This window comes from Raphanus sativus, chromosome 7 (assembly GCF_000801105.2).
Source record: "Raphanus sativus cultivar WK10039 chromosome 7, ASM80110v3, whole genome shotgun sequence".
NCBI lineage: Eukaryota > Viridiplantae > Streptophyta > Magnoliopsida > Brassicales > Brassicaceae > Raphanus > Raphanus sativus.
In genome coordinates, this window is record NC_079517.1 from 13,084,140 (window position 1) to 13,102,076 (window position 17,937).

The 17,937-nt window shown below is 32.9% G+C and overlaps 2 protein-coding genes, 2 non-coding genes and 1 pseudogene across 5 annotated transcripts; 1 reads left to right on the plus strand and 4 right to left on the minus strand.

Annotated features, from left to right (window-relative positions):
* Positions 1-3,216: 3,216 nt before the first annotated feature.
* Positions 3,217-4,439, plus strand: LOC108815460 (DNA-3-methyladenine glycosylase 1-like; annotated as a pseudogene).
* A 1,035-nt stretch (positions 4,440-5,474) lies between these two features.
* Positions 5,475-7,177, minus strand: LOC108816824 (ornithine transcarbamylase, chloroplastic-like). Its single transcript, XM_056991357.1, has 5 exons — positions 6,976-7,177; positions 6,475-6,809; positions 6,142-6,273; positions 5,731-6,030; positions 5,475-5,657 (listed from the first exon to the last, which is right to left on the minus strand). The coding sequence occupies exons 1-5, from the start codon at positions 7,175-7,177 to the stop codon at positions 5,475-5,477; spliced, it is 1,152 nt and encodes a 383-aa protein (XP_056847337.1).
* Positions 7,178-7,488: 311 nt separating this feature from the next.
* On the minus strand, positions 7,489-7,639 carry LOC130498273 (U4 spliceosomal RNA). The gene has a single exon (XR_008937189.1). It is a non-coding gene; the product is annotated as a U4 spliceosomal RNA (small nuclear RNA).
* A 662-nt stretch (positions 7,640-8,301) lies between these two features.
* Positions 8,302-8,463, minus strand: LOC130498265 (U1 spliceosomal RNA). The gene has a single exon (XR_008937181.1). It is a non-coding gene; the product is annotated as a U1 spliceosomal RNA (small nuclear RNA).
* A 510-nt stretch (positions 8,464-8,973) lies between these two features.
* LOC108814157 (phosphatidylinositol/phosphatidylcholine transfer protein SFH5) lies at positions 8,974-16,699 on the minus strand. Of its 2 annotated transcripts, none has more exons than XM_018586664.2 (14): positions 16,509-16,699; positions 16,102-16,417; positions 15,252-15,351; positions 14,904-15,170; positions 14,736-14,813; positions 14,528-14,629; positions 14,407-14,456; positions 14,198-14,297; positions 13,997-14,089; positions 10,191-10,304; positions 10,003-10,117; positions 9,558-9,925; positions 9,343-9,420; positions 8,974-9,257 (listed from the first exon to the last, which is right to left on the minus strand). In XM_018586664.2, exons 1-14 carry the CDS (start codon positions 16,537-16,539, stop codon positions 9,237-9,239), a joined length of 1,833 nt encoding a protein of 610 aa, XP_018442166.1. In that variant the 5' UTR covers positions 16,540-16,699; the 3' UTR covers positions 8,974-9,236. The 2 variants fall into 2 exon arrangements, with proteins under 2 accessions (XP_018442166.1, XP_018442165.1); XM_018586663.2 differs by having other exon boundaries at positions 10,003-10,123; positions 16,509-16,697.
* Positions 16,700-17,937: the final 1,238 nt, after the last annotated feature.

The following is a 17,937-nucleotide window of genomic DNA, read 5'->3' on the forward strand; positions in this document are numbered from 1 at the left end:
TATATAAATTGTAATAAATTATAGCAAAATAAAATAATGTTAAATCACATCAACTAATTTTGTTAATATATTTATAATCCACATGATCATTTGATCTTTTTATTTTTGAAAAATAATTATTTGTAACTTTTAATTAGTTATATTTAACTTAATTAATATTAAATATACATCATGCCTAAAACTAAGGAGCTAACTAACTAATTTATTATTTTTAAACTAATGAATATAATTTAATTAATACGAAATTTAATAATAAATTAATTATATTTTAATTATTAATGTGATGAATAATGATATATATCTATTAATTTGTATATATACAGCTATATATTAATCCAAATGCAAAAAAAACATTTTCTTCAAAACCCTCACTAAATATATAAAAATATAATTCATATATTTAGAGTATTAAAATTAGATATACATATACATACATATATATATATATATATGATAAAAATAGTAATAGTTTGATACTATTAATATTTAGTATACGATGAAACATGTTATTCTTGATATTTTTACGAACATAGTTTTACGGGTTATTTAAACACATGCAATATATTTATCAAATATTAACTAATTCAACAAATATATTAACACAATTATATTATAAAACACTACATTAAAACATAAATCGATGCAAGAGAGTATGTGTCAATAGTTTAATTAGTTGTAAAATATAATTATATATATAAGAAAATAAAAATAAAAATTAATATATAATACAAATATAAATCAAAATTAATGCGATTAATCAAATTAACTTTTAAATTTAACATAAGTCATAAACAAAACATCAAAAAATCTAATAACATGTGACTAACAAAAGTAAACTTACTAAATAAATGAAAATTATATTTACAAACATAAATTAGTAAATTGTAATAGACATATATAAATTGTTGATGTTCAAATATATTTCATTTTTAATATGCATCCTCTCAAATATTGATTCATTATGCTTACAACAAGATGAAAATTTAGTTTGATTAAAAATAGTATTAAAATTAGACCATCACTTTCATTATATATCCATCATTCATCTAAATATTCATGAATATATATTAGAATAATCTAACTATAATAATTTAAGTCAAACCGGATTGCATATTGGGGTCATCTATTAGTTCAACCGATAACCAGATCCTGGATATTAGCTGTTATTATAGGTTTTATAGGAACTTTAAATATATTTTTTTATTAAAAACTAAACCGGATTATATATGAGACCACAAAATTTATCGATTTAACAGCGGGTCGGGATGGATTTTAAAATACTCAATATAATGTTTCATTTATAACATCCAAATGTAGATACAATAAAAAAAATACAAATTTATATCAAATAAATTTAGATTGTTTCGAAAAATTATTCCGTGGTTTGAAACCGCGGGTCAAAATCTAGTTGATTTTTAAAACCCAACATTACCCAAATAATAAAATTCAATATCTATCAAAAAGAGAGTAAAATCAGAAATACTAATATTTTTAAAAACAAATATTCGATCAGATCCGTAATATATATATATATATATAATTTATAATATTTTATTCACTAAATTAATCATTTTTTTAAATATGCAGTTTTAAAAGTTTTACAATGTAATATTATTATTTACTACTGTCGACGCACAACACAGATTTGGACAAATATAAAGATTCTGTCTTTTGGTAGTTCAATAAAAAAGGTTCTTGTCCTTTTTTCTCTCTGTCAGCACTATAGACAAATTAACCTAATCCAAATTTTTAAATCCAACCCGATTTGATAAAAATGATTCCCAACCCAAAATGTATACTGAAAAGATATTGTTCTGCGATTTTTTTGGGTTATTGATTTTTAAAACCCAACATTACCCAAATAATAAAATTCAATATCTATCTGAGAGAGTAAAATCAGGAATATTAATATTTTTAAAAACAAATATTCGATCAAATCCTGAATATATATATATATATAATTTTATAATATTTATTCACTAAATTAATCATTTATTTTTAAATTTTTAAAAATATGCAGTTTTTAAAAGTCTTGCAATGTAATATTATTATTTTCTATTAGATTTTTTTTATTTTTGTTTTTTACGGATCAAATCAGATATTCACTAAAAATCTAAAATACTGGATAACTGAAAAAGTTATAGATAAAATGTAATATTTGAATCAAATCACTAAATTGATTATCTGTACATAGTAGAAAGGATCGCGAATATTCTTAAAATTTTAGATATAAGATTTTGTACCCGTGATTTGTCTTTCAATATATAAAATCCATCAAAATATACAGATCTATTCAGAAATTTGTCCAAATAAGCAAGCCAGGTAATTATTTTTAAAGATGGTAGACTTTAGATGAAATCAAAATTGTGTTGTTTTTCTTTTTCCTTTTTAGTTTGCTGTTTGGTAGAAAGAAATAAAAGAATAAAAAACAAAACGAGCGAAATGTGAGCTAATAGGTGGTCAGGAAAAAAGAATCGTATCACACCGAACACGTCTTTGTGATCTGATATTAGTATATAATATATCACCACGATCTGCTGACCACAAAAATTTATAAATCTGCACTGTACATAACACTGATCAAGTCTTTTGTTTCCTCCTCGTTCCTCACATGTACAATAGTCCTTCCCATCGCCATTTATATATTTTATTCTTTAATCCTTATTATAAAATTAAACATAACATTACTCAGTTAAGTCTCAAATTATATGAAAACAATAGATGAAAGACTCTTGGAAAAGCATTTAATTGTTATTTATTTCTCAAATAAGGGTATAAGTGTATAACCCAAGCATTCCAGTTTCGGCTTTTTTGTTGACCACATAAACATCAAACATCACTCAGTTAATTCTCAAATTATACGAAAATAAAAGATTAACGACTTTTCCCTCCGGGTTTTAGAGGGAATGCTTAATTACCTTGTATTTACTTTTTTACTATTTTCACAATCAGACTCAGTTAAAAGACCCATAAAAAACTAGTTTGGGCTTATCAAAGCAGAAGGACTCATATTTTATATTATAATTTATAAAGCCCATACAGAAGACGTCAGAGCGTGAGTTCCACTCTAGATAAAAGCACGTCAGAAGAAAATCAAAGTCAAGGCCAAAGACGCAAGTTCATTCCGCCGTGTCCATTTTCCGATTAAGTATTCAATTCTTCCTCGTCTCTCTTCAAGCGATCAAAACCCTAAAACCTAATCCAATTCGATTCCACATGGGTGAACCTCAACCTTCTCAACCCCAATCACCAAAACCCAAAAACCCTAATCCAATCCCACCGCAAAACAACAACGACGACTCCGCCTACGTTTCCGGCTCAATCGTCTCGTCAACCACCATCGAAGCCCCACGAATCACCGAGCTAAGCAATGTATCATCCACTCCTTCCAAAATCCCCCTCCGTCCTCGAAAAATCAGAAAGCTTTCTCCCAACAACGATGCTCACGCCGTGACGCCGCCGCCGCCGAGACCTAAACCATCGCAGCCACCGAGGATCCATGCAAAGTCTCTCACTTGCGAGGGAGAGCTTGAAGCAGCGATAACCCACCTCTGCGGCGCCGATCCTCTCCTCGCGTCGCTAATCGACACCCACCCACCGCCAAAGTACGAGTCTTTCAACACTCCCTTCTTGGCCCTGATCCGAAGCATCCTCTACCAGCAGCTCGCTGCCAAAGCGGGCAACTCGATCTACACCCGCTTCCGGAGAACGTCATCCCTTTAACACCTCAGGAGCTTCGTCAGATCGGCGTCTCGGGTAGGAAAGCGAGCTACCTCCACGATCTCGTGAGGAAGTATCGGAACGGGATCTTGTCGGATTCCGGGATTCTGAGCATGGACGACAAGTCTCTCTTCACGATGCTAACGATAGTCAACGGGATCGGGTCTTGGTCGGTTCATATGTTTATGATGAACTCGCTTCATAGGCTTGACGTGTTGCCTGTTAACGATCTCGGTGTGAGGAAAGGTGTGCAGATGCTTTATGACTTGCCGGAGATGCCTCGTCCTTCGCAGATGGAGGTGCTTTGCGAGAAGTGGCGTCTGTATAGGTCGGTCGGGTCGTGGTACATGTGGCGGCTCATTGAAGCTAAAGGGACTCCGTCTAATGCTGCGGCGATGAGTTCGGGAGGTGATTTGGCATTTACACAGTTGGATGACATTCAACAACAGTAACAACAACATCAGTCACATCTTTTGGACCCTCTTAGTGTGTTCAGTATCGGGTGGGTATAGTCAGCTACTGTATCTAAACGTAGTTTCTGTGCAACCTTGCTTTGATTTGTGTCCTTAAGTTTAGAACACTTGTATCACATGAGAAAGTACCATAGTTTTGTGGAGCTTAGGGATGTTCAAGAGTAGCATCAATGCTGGGTAACGAAGTTATTGATACATTAGTCTTCTTATTGTCTACTTTTTAACAGGGCATGGGGCCAAACGTAGATTCCTTCCCACCATAAGTTGTTGTCTTCCTTGGCGTTAGAGGGATTCTGGTCCGGTCTTCAGCTACAGTCAGGTGAAAAGTTGGAGAGTTGTGCTGTGAAGAAATAAGAATAAAGCATCTACTTTTGTAGAGACACAAAACTGAAAGATTATGCAGCATAAATCCTCTTTAGCCAAGTGTGAAGAGTATGTAAGATTTAGTTTAGCTGATGAACTTTGATTTTGAGACTTAAAAAATTGCTGTTGATATTCATTGTAAAACAGAGCCTAAGGCCATCTGCATTAAAGGCTCTTGTGGGGGGGGGGGGGGGGGGGTCACAGCATTCCCAAGAAAAAAAGTATAAAAATAAGAGGAGAAGATGAACCTGCCCCTCAGCGACTCTTCCCAGTGAACCAATCCATCACTATTTACGCAGGCCCCACCACCCATGGAGTTCACTGATGCAGATGCCCTAAGTCTTTCATTTTTCTCATTTGCTAATCGAAGCAAAAAAAATTATGGTTTTGCTGATGTTGAGAAGTCACAAGAAGCTCATAAAACAAAGAGGAGGTTATGTCATTGTTGTGTTTGAGGTGTCAAAGCACACTAACAAATCGTACTCTTATTGGAAGAAAATAAGAACCTTTTGATGGATGCATTAGCTTTAGGATATTTCTATTATCAGTTTGAAGACAACATAGAAGATGAAACAATAAGACAGATCCTTCTTTCTCCTCCACACAACTGAAACTTTGTTTAGTAAAAAGTGAGTTGGGAAAGTGAAGCATGTGAGACTGAGAAAACTTGAGAGACAAACAAATCTCATTAGCTAGAAAAGAACAAAACACGTGTTCTGAAACAGTAAAGTAACAATCGTTCTTGTTCTAGCTACAAAACAGGTTGGAAACACAAAACCCTAGTTTTATTCCCAGCAAAGCCATCCACAATATTATTTCATCAAAGTTTCTCAAACTAAGGTTAATAATAAAAGTACATAGAGCCAAATGGCACACCAGCAAAACGGGTGAGTGGGACAAGGCAACCACAAGTGGGGTTTAAAAGCCGAGCAAATGAAACATTATCGCATTTTGGGCATGCATGCGATTCTCCGCCTGTGGGAAGACAATGGAATAAGGAGCTTCCACCACTCCATTGGTCACCTCCACTCCTCTTTCCGCTGGCAAACAGTGCATGAAATAGGCTTTTGGACCCGCCAACTTCATCGGAGCTTCATCCACCTGCAAGTTTTCAACATAATAAGTAAAAGACATCTAAATCAGAGACATTCATATTCTGTGTATATATGTTAACCTGGAATCCCTGGAAAGCTTTACGGCGGTACTCAGCTTCATCCTTTTGCCCCATAGTGGCCCATACGTCAGAGTAGACAACATCAGCTCCTATGACAGCTTCTTTAGGATCATTGGTGATTTCAATCTTGCTTAATCCAGCTTGATGTGCCTTTAAAACTCTCTCTTTGTCTGGTTCAAACCCTTTTGGGCAAGCGCAAACAAAGTGGAAGGAATAACAGATGCCAATTATAACCATGAGTGGACCATATTGTTCCCATCTCCAACATAGACAACCTGAGGTTTGTTGATCAGTGTGTAACTAACTAAATATAACTCATATGCATGAGTTCAAATACAATGCATCTACTGCTTAACCTTACCGTTTACAAAAGACAAGAAATGTGCATGCTTGCCGAAAAGATTAACTAACCTTTGTCCCTTCGACTTGACCAATGTGCTCAATCATTGTGAGTGCATCGGCCATGATTTGGCAAGGGTGGTTTTGATCTGTCAGACCGTTTACAACTGGTACACTCGAGTAGTTAGCCAATTGAAGAATGTCCTGCAAAAAGAAGTGGAATTAAGATTGATTCATTCAGCTTTCCAAAGATGAATCCAATGGATTCAAACATGAACACCAGTACCACAAACAAGACATTAAAACACACACACATGACTACATGAGGATGCAGTTCACTTTTTCTAACGATTAGAACAAGCCAGGTGTTTCCGTCTAGCATGTCCTCAAAACTCACCAGCATACCTGATGAGCAAACACACGGGCCATGATGATGTCATTATAGCGTGACAGAACACGAGCAACGTATTGAGTTTCCTCTCGCTTACCCATCTGGATATCATTGGGTCCAAGGTAAAGTGCATGTCCACCAAACAAGAAAAAGCCAGTCTCGAAGGAAACGCGAGTCCTCATAGACGGTTTAGCAAAGATCATAGACATAGACTTCCCTTTGAAAGGGAGATAGTCTCTCTCCCCTGACTTCAACAGGGCTTTGACCTCTGAAGCCTTATCTAAGATCTTCTTGATCGTCTCTGTGTCGAAATCGTCTATGGCCAGAAAGTCTTTCAGACCAGATTTCCCTGCAGAACACAAACATGTTTTCAGTTTATGATTCTTTTACAAACAAGTTCTGACTTCAGACAACAACACATGCATGTTTTACGAGATAATTGGTTATGTAGTAAATAAAGATAAACACATTTTCTTATTATGATTACATTAAAATCTGGTAACAAAAAATCCAACCTTTCAAATCGGAAGCAGAAGGGGAAGTGACGGAGGAGGCTTGGCAGGAGACGCGGAGGCGGAAAGGAGAGAAACTCGCCGGAGAAACTAGTGAGACGGCGGAGAGTCGCTTGAGAGTGGTGCCGGGGAGGAGGTACGAAGAAGAGTTGAAGGAAAGAGCCGACGATCGAGAGGCTGAGATGTGAGAAGCCATAACCGTCATCGTCTCAATTGAGTTGATGGCTCTTTTTTAGTGACACTCTGCTTTACCTTATTGCTGGGTGACACTTGTTATTGGATCTCCATAATGCCTATATTCAGTTGTTGTGCAGGCCGTATGTTTCTACATCTATGACATTATTTTTGCAAGTCTTTTGGGAATCAATAAAAAATTATACTTTTCAACAGTTTCGTTTTTTTCAGAAATCTTAACGTGATTAATCCTATTATATAATGAAAATTTATTTGTGTTTTCATATACCAGAAAAAACTTTAATCAAGCAAAATAAAAAATTTAACTTTAACATATTGTAGGGCTTTACTCCGAAAGGAACCCTTCCAAAAATTCTCGAAGGCCCAGGACAAGCTTAAACCTAGGAGGGGGTTTGGAAATAGTTTTCAACCAGCAATAGACGCGCCTCGGTTAGTACCTCATTAGCTGCGTCATTGCCCCAAGCGCAAAGATGGTTTTCGAAAGTGCACGCGAGACTCTATTTATAGCGCAAGTATTTGAACTTCAATCATTTCGCAAGCGATGTGGGACGGGAATACAGGCATCATTTAAAACACGCAATCAGGCTTTATGCATCTTGGGCCACAGAAATTGGACCTATAAAAATTCAAGTCCAAACAGATTTTTCGTATTTATGTTAAAATAAATTATTATTATTATTATTATTGGCAACAAATTAATTATTATTTTTATTTCACAAGTGAAATCTTTCTTTTTACTATTAATCGTTTCTTTGTCTGCGTCTTCACAATTGTTTTAATAAATACGGAATATAGCAAATTGTAATTCTAACTGGTAATATACATCATTATATAAACTCGAATTCTACACACTGTAAAACAAGAAATATACTATATTTTATTTTAAGCTCACGATGGATTGAGCGTAAATAATACTCCATATATAAAAGCCCGGTTCGGATCGATAAAACATGGCTCTTTCGTTGATTAATATTCTCCCTCTTTTGATTATTAGTTAAGGATATAAAACCAACCGAAATTTTGGTTAGGCTTTGGATAATGGGCTTAATTTTCTCCTGAAACCGTATTTTTTAAACTGGGCTGTAATGGCGAAATCTTTAGATAAAGAGAGATGAAAAATTATGACTATAGTTGGTAGGGACCGCGCGAACGCAGGCCCCCTCTCCCACAAATAATGACGCAGGCTCTTCCTCATGGGAAGACCTTAGGCTAAGCACCCCTCCGCAGTGCAATGGAGGTCACTAGCCTAGGCCACTCGTCTTTTTGATCACGAGTTGACCCCGTCCAGGTAAGTACTTAACTTGTTGCGCCAAGGCCTCGCTTTATACCCTCCCTCCCCAAGCAACTACATCTCTTTTAGCCGATGTGGGATGTAACTAAAACACACATCGTGCTGTTTGTAGCTCGTGATATTGAACAACGTGCTAGTCTTACCGTTGTTTGAACGGCAGGTCTTTTTGTATAATAGCATGGGCCAAAAGCTTAATACCCAGCTACAGTTATTGGCTTCCCCTCTTCCTGAGACATTGCTTTTGCACCCTTGTAATGGTTGCATTATATAATTTTGAACCCCCTGAGTATTTTATGCATATCATTTTGTTTCTGATTTGTTCACTCTTTTCTTAACAACCACAACACAATTAGTTGTGAGAGCTTAGAAATCGGTCAAGTTTCATATTCGTATGCATTAAAAATATTTCTTTGTAATTTGTAGTCATGTTATTATCCATGCATATATTAATTTATGTAAGTTAGAAAATGTTATGTTCATGATGATGCTCAAATTGCTCATGAGCTGAGAGAAAATGGTCTCTGAAATGAATAAATATATACGATGAATATCTACTGAACATAGTCTTCCGGAAATTCCCCCAAAAGTATCAAATTTCTCCTTTGCTTATGGACCGGGCCTCAATTTGGTATATAAAACATTGTTCTATCATATGGTGTATATGAACTTACCAACATACTCATAAAGCAGGGTACCACCACCACCATCTCTCACAAGCTAGTAATCCAAGCTCTCTATGTCTCTTCACCGGCACATTATCCAAGCTCTTTATGTCTGTTCACCAGCACAACTTCTTTATCTGCTTTTTTCCAACAACAAAAAGACATATTAGCTATTAATTCAAATTTATGGGTGAAAAAACTTGAGAAGTGATTGTAGCATACCCGATGGTACTTCTCATCTTCTTCACGGTCTATGTAAGCCAAAAGATCATCCTGTCTCATTAAAGCCTCATGTAAAGCCTGAAAGAGAGTATGAAGTTTTTTTTTTTTTTTTTTTTAATAAAAGAGTATGAAGTTAATACAGAACAAATACATTTCCTTTTATAACAATCACTGGAAAGAAAAACTAACATGGAACTGAGAGATTCAAATCTTACCTTTTTTGTAGCAATGAGCTCTGCTTCAAGTGCATCCACACGATAAACAGCTGTATTAAGCAACTCTTCTTTCTCCCTAGGCATCTCATGTCGCTTTGAGTGCAGTGTTTCCACTTGTTTCTCAAGATCTCCTAGTCTGTTCACAACAGAAGCAACGAGGTTTCTCTCTCCGACAGTTGAATAAACCGGTGAAGGAGGGCGAGACTCTCTAGCGATTGGTTCATCAACTGAAGATTCAGACCGGGAATGTTCTTCTTTACTCTGTGGCAGAGCCACCAAAGACATGAGAAACGTAAACAACGTGGTTAGCCACCTCAAGATATGACTAACCGGTCCTAACTTTCCCAAACCGGGTGTCTCCTTGGGGCCTGCACAAACAACACATTCCATTTCGGTAAAACCTTTGCATTGATCTAGTTTAGTATTTAGTTTCAACTCTTTTTACCTTCAGGAATCTTTGGCTTCTCATTAGCCATCCAAGCAACATCCACAACTTTGTCCACCATTGGTGAGTCATACTCTGATGAATCAGTAGGATATGATCGACCATTGGTCCTAATCTGCAACTAAGTCCAGGCAGTCAAGTAATGCAAACTGTGGTTTCACTTAGGTACAGAAAAAAAAAACTCTTACATCTTCACAAACAGGAGTCAATTTGGGAACATGACTCTCCTTGTTTGCTTTTGGAGAAGCTATCTCTTCTAATTCAGAGCTTGATTCCGCTGTTGAGGTGTCACTAACTTTAATCTGAGCCAAAGTGGACAATATCTAATCTATTAAAACTGAAGTACAACTAGAAATTAACCCTGATTTTTTCTTAATATTTACCAATCATGCCATTGGCCATAAAACACTGACGTTTTGACTAATAATTATACGTGTATTTGGCAGACGATTGTTAAATCTATTTTAACTAAACCATTAAACCATTCTCCAGTTTTGTCACAACAAACTTTAAATTATAAAAAATGTCATTCCCTATCATTGTTTCATGACCGAAAGGAAACCTGTGTTTGGAAATCAATTCTAAATAACAAATTCACACAAACGTTATTGATAAAATATTGCTGATATCGACATATTAGCTATATAATATGTCTATATAACATAGTTTTGGTTGTTGTATATTTTGTGTATAACATTGAAACTAAACCAGTTAATTTGTCTTATACAAAACTTATAATTTTTTAATAAATTCATAGGCATATCAAACACGATTCTGTGATAGAGTTATGACTATTTTTAGTTACATCTTTAAAATTGTTTGAAAACAAAGATAGTAGAATATATGAGATATGCTTGGAAATATGAATGGTAGAGATGTGTACTTCCTTTTATTTAAACATTTAGTCATTGTATTTTCAATAAATTAATAACAAATGATAATTGTTTAGAAAAATCAATAACATTTTTAATACTTCTTTTTATTTAAATATTTAGCTATTATTTTTACAATAAATTAAACAACATTCTTTCTATATTTCTTTTTATTTACAATTTTGTCATTATATTTACAATTCTTTTTATTTACAATTCTTTATGGTGAAAATAAAAACACAAACCGAAATATAAATAGTATATTATATAAAATAATTTATAAAAACAGTATTATTAGCTTATTTAATTTAGTCAAATATAAAAATTTCAAGAGTTCAATTTTCAAAAAAAAATATCATAAAACTAATAATAATTCATAGAAAACTAATGCAAAAAATTAAAATTTTGAAACAGGCATAAAAGTATGTCAAGAAGAAAAAAAGAAGTAATGAATTATGTTATTAATAAAAATTGGAAATCCATTATATCAGTTTTAAAATATACAAAATGGACTAATCTAATTACCTAAAACATTGTTTTGTCTAAATAATCATAAGATAAAATTTAAATTTTATATACATATTTCAAATCAAAATAATAATTTAAAGTTTATTTATATCAAAAATTGATTTAAAATATGCATATATTCAAAATTTTATTTTTACTAAAATGTTTTCCAATAACTATTATTAAAAATGTTTTCAATATATATAAGGAAAATATAAGAAAACTATTAATTTCATATACCAACTTAAATTATGGTTTTTAAATTTCACATTAAACTTTAAGAATATAACTAGATTTTGACCCGCGCTTTTAAAGTCCGGGTTTATTTTCCTTTATTTTCTTTTTTAAATTGACAAATATTTAGTAAATGTCATATTTTCATATATTTATTTTTTTATAAAAGACTTAAGCTTTTTATCTTTCTTTATCGTGTTTTATTTTAAATGAGTATAGGCCTGAGCACAATATCCGGATCCGAAGAACCAACCCGAAACTGACCCGAAAGTCAGGATCCTGAACCCGATCAGACCCGAGATAAATATCCGAATGAGTTCTAAATTGCTATATCCAAAGGACCGGTCCCGAACCCAACCCAACCCGAACCGAGAACCGAATGAGTATCCGAAGATATCCGAAATGTGAATATATATCTAAAAATATATTTTATAATTATAATTATAATTATAATTATTTTAATATTTTAATTTAATATTATAAGTTAACTATAGTAATTATTTTCAGTATTTCGAGTATTTTTGGATAAAATATGATAGTTTGGATAAAAGTTTACCAAAAAAATCTGTATATAATGGGTATTTTTGGTTACTTTTGAGTAATTTGGATACAAAAATTTGAACCGAATCGGATACTTTGGTTACTTTGAATATAAATAACCGAACCCGTTTTAGATACTTTGGTTATTTGGTTATTTTTCAGGTTCTTATGCATGAGAACCGAACCTACCCGGATCCGGAAAGACCCGACTCGAACCCGACCAAAATTTTATAATACCCAAATGAGGTTTAATTTCAAAACCCGAAAACCCGATATCCGAAAGAACCGATCTGTACCCGAATGAGTATCCGAACGTCCAGGTCTAATGAGTATTTATGTTTTAGAAAATTAAACTTTATTTTTTAATAAATTAAGTTGGTATAACTCTGATTAATTAATTTTATTATGTGGTTAATTTTTTAAATAAAAAAAAGTTATATACTTTTAATAAAGATTTATACTTTTCAATGAAAAAATCAAATTTTTTTATGAACGCTTAAATTATATTAAAAAGAAACATAATTATTAAGTGATTAATTTTTGTTCACTATACAAAATATTAAAAATGGTTGAAAAGAAATTATTTGAATTTGGAGAGAAAAAATAAGAATTGGATCTGATTTCTTAATCGGCCCAGATGGCCTAACCAAGAGAGATCTGATGTGGACAGTGGGCTGGATCCAAAAAAAATGACCCAATATAGATATGTTATTAGTATTACTTGATTGCCCTTAATGAAATATGCAATGTTAATAAAGAAAAATGGTATATTTAGTAAAAAAACTAATAGGATCCTGCTTTAATAGTATAAATATATATGATTATTTATAAGATGGTACATATAAAATACTATTAATTATATGATTATTTATTTGATGGACCAATACAATTAATTATATGATGACATATATATGATACATAATAGTGACTAGGGTTGGGTGTTCATGTATCAATTCCGGTTTGTTTCAGATCTATTTGGATTTCGGGTTTCGGGGGTCAATGATTTCAGCTCCGTTCATATATTTCTAAATTTCAGTTCGAGTTATGACTAGGGCTGGACGTTCAAGTATCCATTCGGGTTTGTTTCGGATCTGTTTGGGTTGGGTTTCTGGGGTCAAATATTTCAGGCTCATTTAGATATTTCTAAAGTTCAATTCAAATTATATTCAGATCTTTGCGGGTTAAGTTCGGATTCGGATAACCCATTTACATTATTTTAAAAAATTCATTATATGTTGAATTTCTTAAAATCTATAAATAAAATAATATATTGCATATAAATCTGGATAACATATGTCAGAATATCTAAACTTAACATATAAATTGGTTTGGTTTAAACTCTAGATCAAAAATCAATAACTATCTTAAATATTTTTGGTGTTTTGAGTGTACTTCCACTATATTAGATATTTATATTTGACTATTTTTATATATTTTCAAGTATTTAAACCAAACTAAAAGTATCATATATATTTTGGATGTTTTATATACATTAAAACTAAAAGTAATTAATATATATAAGTATATAAATCTTTTTTGGATACATTTTGATATCCAAAATACTTCAGTTCAAATTGGTTATGGTTTCGATTGTCAAAATATCAAAATTTTGAATAGTTTGGATATTTAATCAATTTTGGTTCGGATTTGGTGTTATTCTTTCGGATTGTGATCGGTTCGGTTCTTCAGATTTGATTTTTTCCAGTTTTGATATTGACATAAAAAATAAATAACAATATAATTTTGAAGTACACCCGCACGGGCGTGCGGGTCAAAATCTAGTTGATGTTATGCTAAGAAACTATCAAATACATGTTTAGCATCCATGTAAAGACCATTACCCCGGAAAAAGATGGCTTATCACACGAGTTCACACGGGAACCGCTGTTTAGAATAGATGCATGTCTGCAGAGGGTTCCACCACTTTGAACCATCTACAAGTGGGAGGAGGTCAGTTAGTTACATGGCTTATTATAATTTTGTATTAATCTCATTAACTAAACAGGTAGAAAGAAAAATAAGTTGTGGAAGAAAAGATTTACAGTTAATATCTCAGGGTCTTTCCAGGGACCTTTATCGGATCTCATACAGCCACCTTCATCAGTACATGTGCAAGTGCCACCAAGAAAATCTGGCAGCTGACTGAACAAGTTCCAAATATGATTAGGGAGTTAAACCATGTTTTGGAGTCATGAGAACCCAACAATAAAAAGGAAAAAAAAAGCCTCAGGGGATGAGAGAATTTATCTACCTTGCATCAATGATCTCAAGTAACTTGTTCTGGTACTTGTTACCAACAACCTAGACACATGGATGGCTCATATGAGGTGTGAATATTTGGATAAATATGTAGAAAGGAAGGTAAATTTTACATGGATCTTTGTTACTGTTTTTGGATCGAGAAATGATTTCACCGATCCCCAAAGTAGCTTAAAACCAGGTCCAGCATTGATGATGAACATGCGTTGTAGTGTCTGCATATCACATGGTTTTTATTATTAATCAAAAGCAAAGCCAACCACACACATACATACACACACACACACTTTGTCAAGGAAGAAAATAGCAGCCAGCTCAAACCTCAGGGTAGTTATCGTTATCAATCTTTTGCAGCTGGATTATGAGATCCCTCGCAGGCTTCGAGAAGTTCTTTAAACCCTGCAAAACATAATTCTATGTAAGAAAGATGCAGACCACTAGTAAACACTACACAATAGTCAATGTGTCTAGTAGGTTTGTTTTAAGTACCACGCCTTGAACGTCAAGAATGGTGGTGCTAGAGTCGATGTGTCTCTTAACAGCAATGCAGCAAGCTGGAAACTTGATACTTATAGTCTTCTCGAACTCTCGAACATGATACCTTATGTATCTCTCCAATGTGGTGACTTGCATGAGTTTTGCCGGGTCGACTTTTCCTAACCTCTCAATGTAAACAGGTCTTCCTTCTTTGTCAACACCATGATAGCCTTGAGGGTAGTATCTGAGAACCTCATCCACCTCTTCAAACTCAAAATCCTACAAGACAGATAGAGTAAATAACTCTCATTAGACAAAACACACAAAAAAACACGAACACACATATGTTAAAATCATTACCTCGACAATAGTGTCTGTACCAAACTCTTGTCTCCACTGAATCATGTTAGTCCACATCAGTTTGGTTTTCCCAACATCAAACTTCCTCGCTTTCAGGAATCTGCAATATAATCTCATCATCATCTAAAAGTATTACATGATACTGTGGACAAAGAAAAATCAAAATCTTAGATTCGAACCGAAAAATCTGAATTTTGTAGGATGGTATAAAATATATCCGAACCTGAAAGAATAATCTAAGAAAATTCGAAAATCCAAATTAGTAGCCGAAATAAGTGTCTCAATTTTAGATTTATTTTAATATGGTATCTAAAATGTCTGATATCCAACCCAAAATGAATTCTAATAAAAATGAATTTTAGATAGAAATAAAATTACCGAAGACGAAATATTGTTATCCAAACCCTACCAATACATGTATAAAATCCAGGGTTCTAAAAAGCGGTTTAAGCGGTGCTTAGACGCTAGACGTTAAAAAACTGTGGTGATTACTTTTTAACCTTGATTACTTTTTAAACTGTCTAAATAATTATAATATTATATATAATAATATATAACTTATTATTCATAAATTATAATAATTAATATATTATAATATATATTCTTATAAAAATAATTTTATCTCATATAAATAATAACTATTACTATTATTTAATATAAAACATTATATATTTAATAATATATTATAATTTATAAACGCCTAAACCTTATCTAATAATCTAGGTGTCCGAGCTTTCTCCTTAGCGTCTAGAGCATATGAACAGGGTCTGAGAGAGGTTAAACTCTGAAAACCCAATCCAAAACCGAACACTTATGCCTATAGAATGACAAACTAAAGAGAGATGATGACCTCAACATGATGTGGTAATCATCAAGGTTTGGAGGAAGCAGATTGTGAGAGAGGAGTAGAGTCCTAAACTCATCAACAGCTCGCAGTTCCTCGACGTCGTGAATGTCTTCGATGGTAAGAGAGAAGTTCCGATCAGTGCTTCTCCTCCTACCGCTGCTGCTGCTTCCTTTCTTCTTGAGCGAGTGTCTCAGTTTGCTCGAAGCTTTTGCTGCTTTCTTCTTAAACGTTCCGATTCTCGTCCTCTTCTCGTCCTCTGAAACTTCGAATTCTGATCTCCTTTCTCTTCTCTCATCATTGCTCGAACACCCTTCGAAACCTGAACGATCACAAACTCAAATTTACAATTCATAACCGCGAGATCATCGAGGGGATAACCGATATCGATAAAAGATGTATATATTTCTTACAAGGTCTAGCGAAATCGAGAGGGCCTGACATGAGGAGACACGAATCCCGAGAACTTGGGATTACCGCAGCCGAGAGAGAAGCGATCGGAGCGAAATTGAAAGAGACGTAAGAGGGAGAAGAAGTAAAGTGTTTGGTTTTAATATGATTTAATGTGTGTTTAATTAAGTCAATATCTTGCGTTACTGTCTTTAATTAGTAAGACATGGTTTAAAGTGTTTCTGGAAACACAACCACCGTCTATGACTTTTTTTTTTCTTCTTCTTTCTTGTTAAACTACGTCTTTTTTTTGTCAACATTGTTAAACTAGTCTTGCTTTGTTTTTGTTTTTGTTTTCAGCTTGAAGATAATATTACTAAGATTTTACTAATAACATTTACTAAGATTTACATTCACTACTACTACTACTACTACTACTACTACTACTACTATATTTCTACAAACAAAAGTTAACGAAATCTAAGACATCATATAAGCTTTGTTTTTTAATAGATGAATTCCAGCGTTAAATGAATAATGTTTAAAATGTTTATTAATTTACAGAAAGCTTTGCGCCTTAAACTGAATGGAATATGACAAATAATCTACTAAAAGTAGTAAAAAAGAATTAAACAAGTTAATTAACTTTGCCAAATTTTAGTAGATCGATTACTTGATGATAGTTTAAAAATAGGTGAAGGTTTTCTATCATAAAAATAAGTTCGTTTGTGGACTTTTAAATTACCTATGTGTCATCCAAACAAATTTGTTTATCTTCTAAATATATATATGATTCATTGATTTGTTGTCTTTTGAATCTATTGCAAAGAAAATATATATATTTATAATAAACGACTATTCTATTACCCAAATTTGAAGTGATACGAAGAATAACCAAACCAAAATAAAATAACTAATATAAAAAATTACGGCAAAATTTTTTTTAGAGTTTTATCTAATAATTAGATATTTTATTTTGGGCTTTTAAGGTATAAAATACTTCGGAAAACATAAAAAAAAAGATATTATTTTGTACAAGTTATCAACACGAATGATAATTTTACATGTATAGAGCACATATGTGATTAGTGGTTGTCATTCATTCTTCTCTGTGGAACATACGTTCAGATATTTTTGATTTTTATCCGAACGGATACGGTTTTGTTTTTTCTTTTTATTAAAAACTATTTAAATATCTATCTTATTAAAGTAGAAGTACTTTAAGCTTTTGTTTGATAATAGAGATAGGAGTCTTTAAAAAAATTAAATTTTGTTTGGTAACAAAGATAGTAGAGAATTTTGTCTTTTCCTTATTTAAATGATAGATTTAAGTATTTAATGTCTTTTTCTAATTATATAATAGATTTCTTTAATATAATGAATCTTAACCAAAATAAATTTTCTTATAGATTTTTTGTTAACATTAAATATTTTTCAATATTTAATAATAAA

Coding starts and splice junctions, on each gene's coding strand:
- LOC108814157 (XM_018586663.2), bottom strand. CDS start 16,539: ATGTCAGGCCCTCTCGATTTCGCTAGACCTT. Junction 10,124..10,190: donor TGACTCCTGTTTGTGAAGAT/GTAAGAGTTTTT, acceptor GCCTGGACTTAG/TTGCAGATTAGGACCAATGG. Junction 9,421..9,557: donor AGCTCATTGCTACAAAAAAG/GTAAGATTTGAA, acceptor ACTCTCTTTCAG/GCTTTACATGAGGCTTTAAT.
- LOC108816824 (XM_056991357.1), bottom strand. CDS start 7,177: ATGACGGTTATGGCTTCTCACATCTCAGCCTCTCGATCGTCGGCTCTT. Junction 6,274..6,474: donor CCCGTGTGTTTGCTCATCAG/GTATGCTGGTGA, acceptor TTCTTTTTGCAG/GACATTCTTCAATTGGCTAA. Junction 6,031..6,141: donor GTCAAGTCGAAGGGACAAAG/GTTAGTTAATCT, acceptor ATATTTAGTTAG/TTACACACTGATCAACAAAC.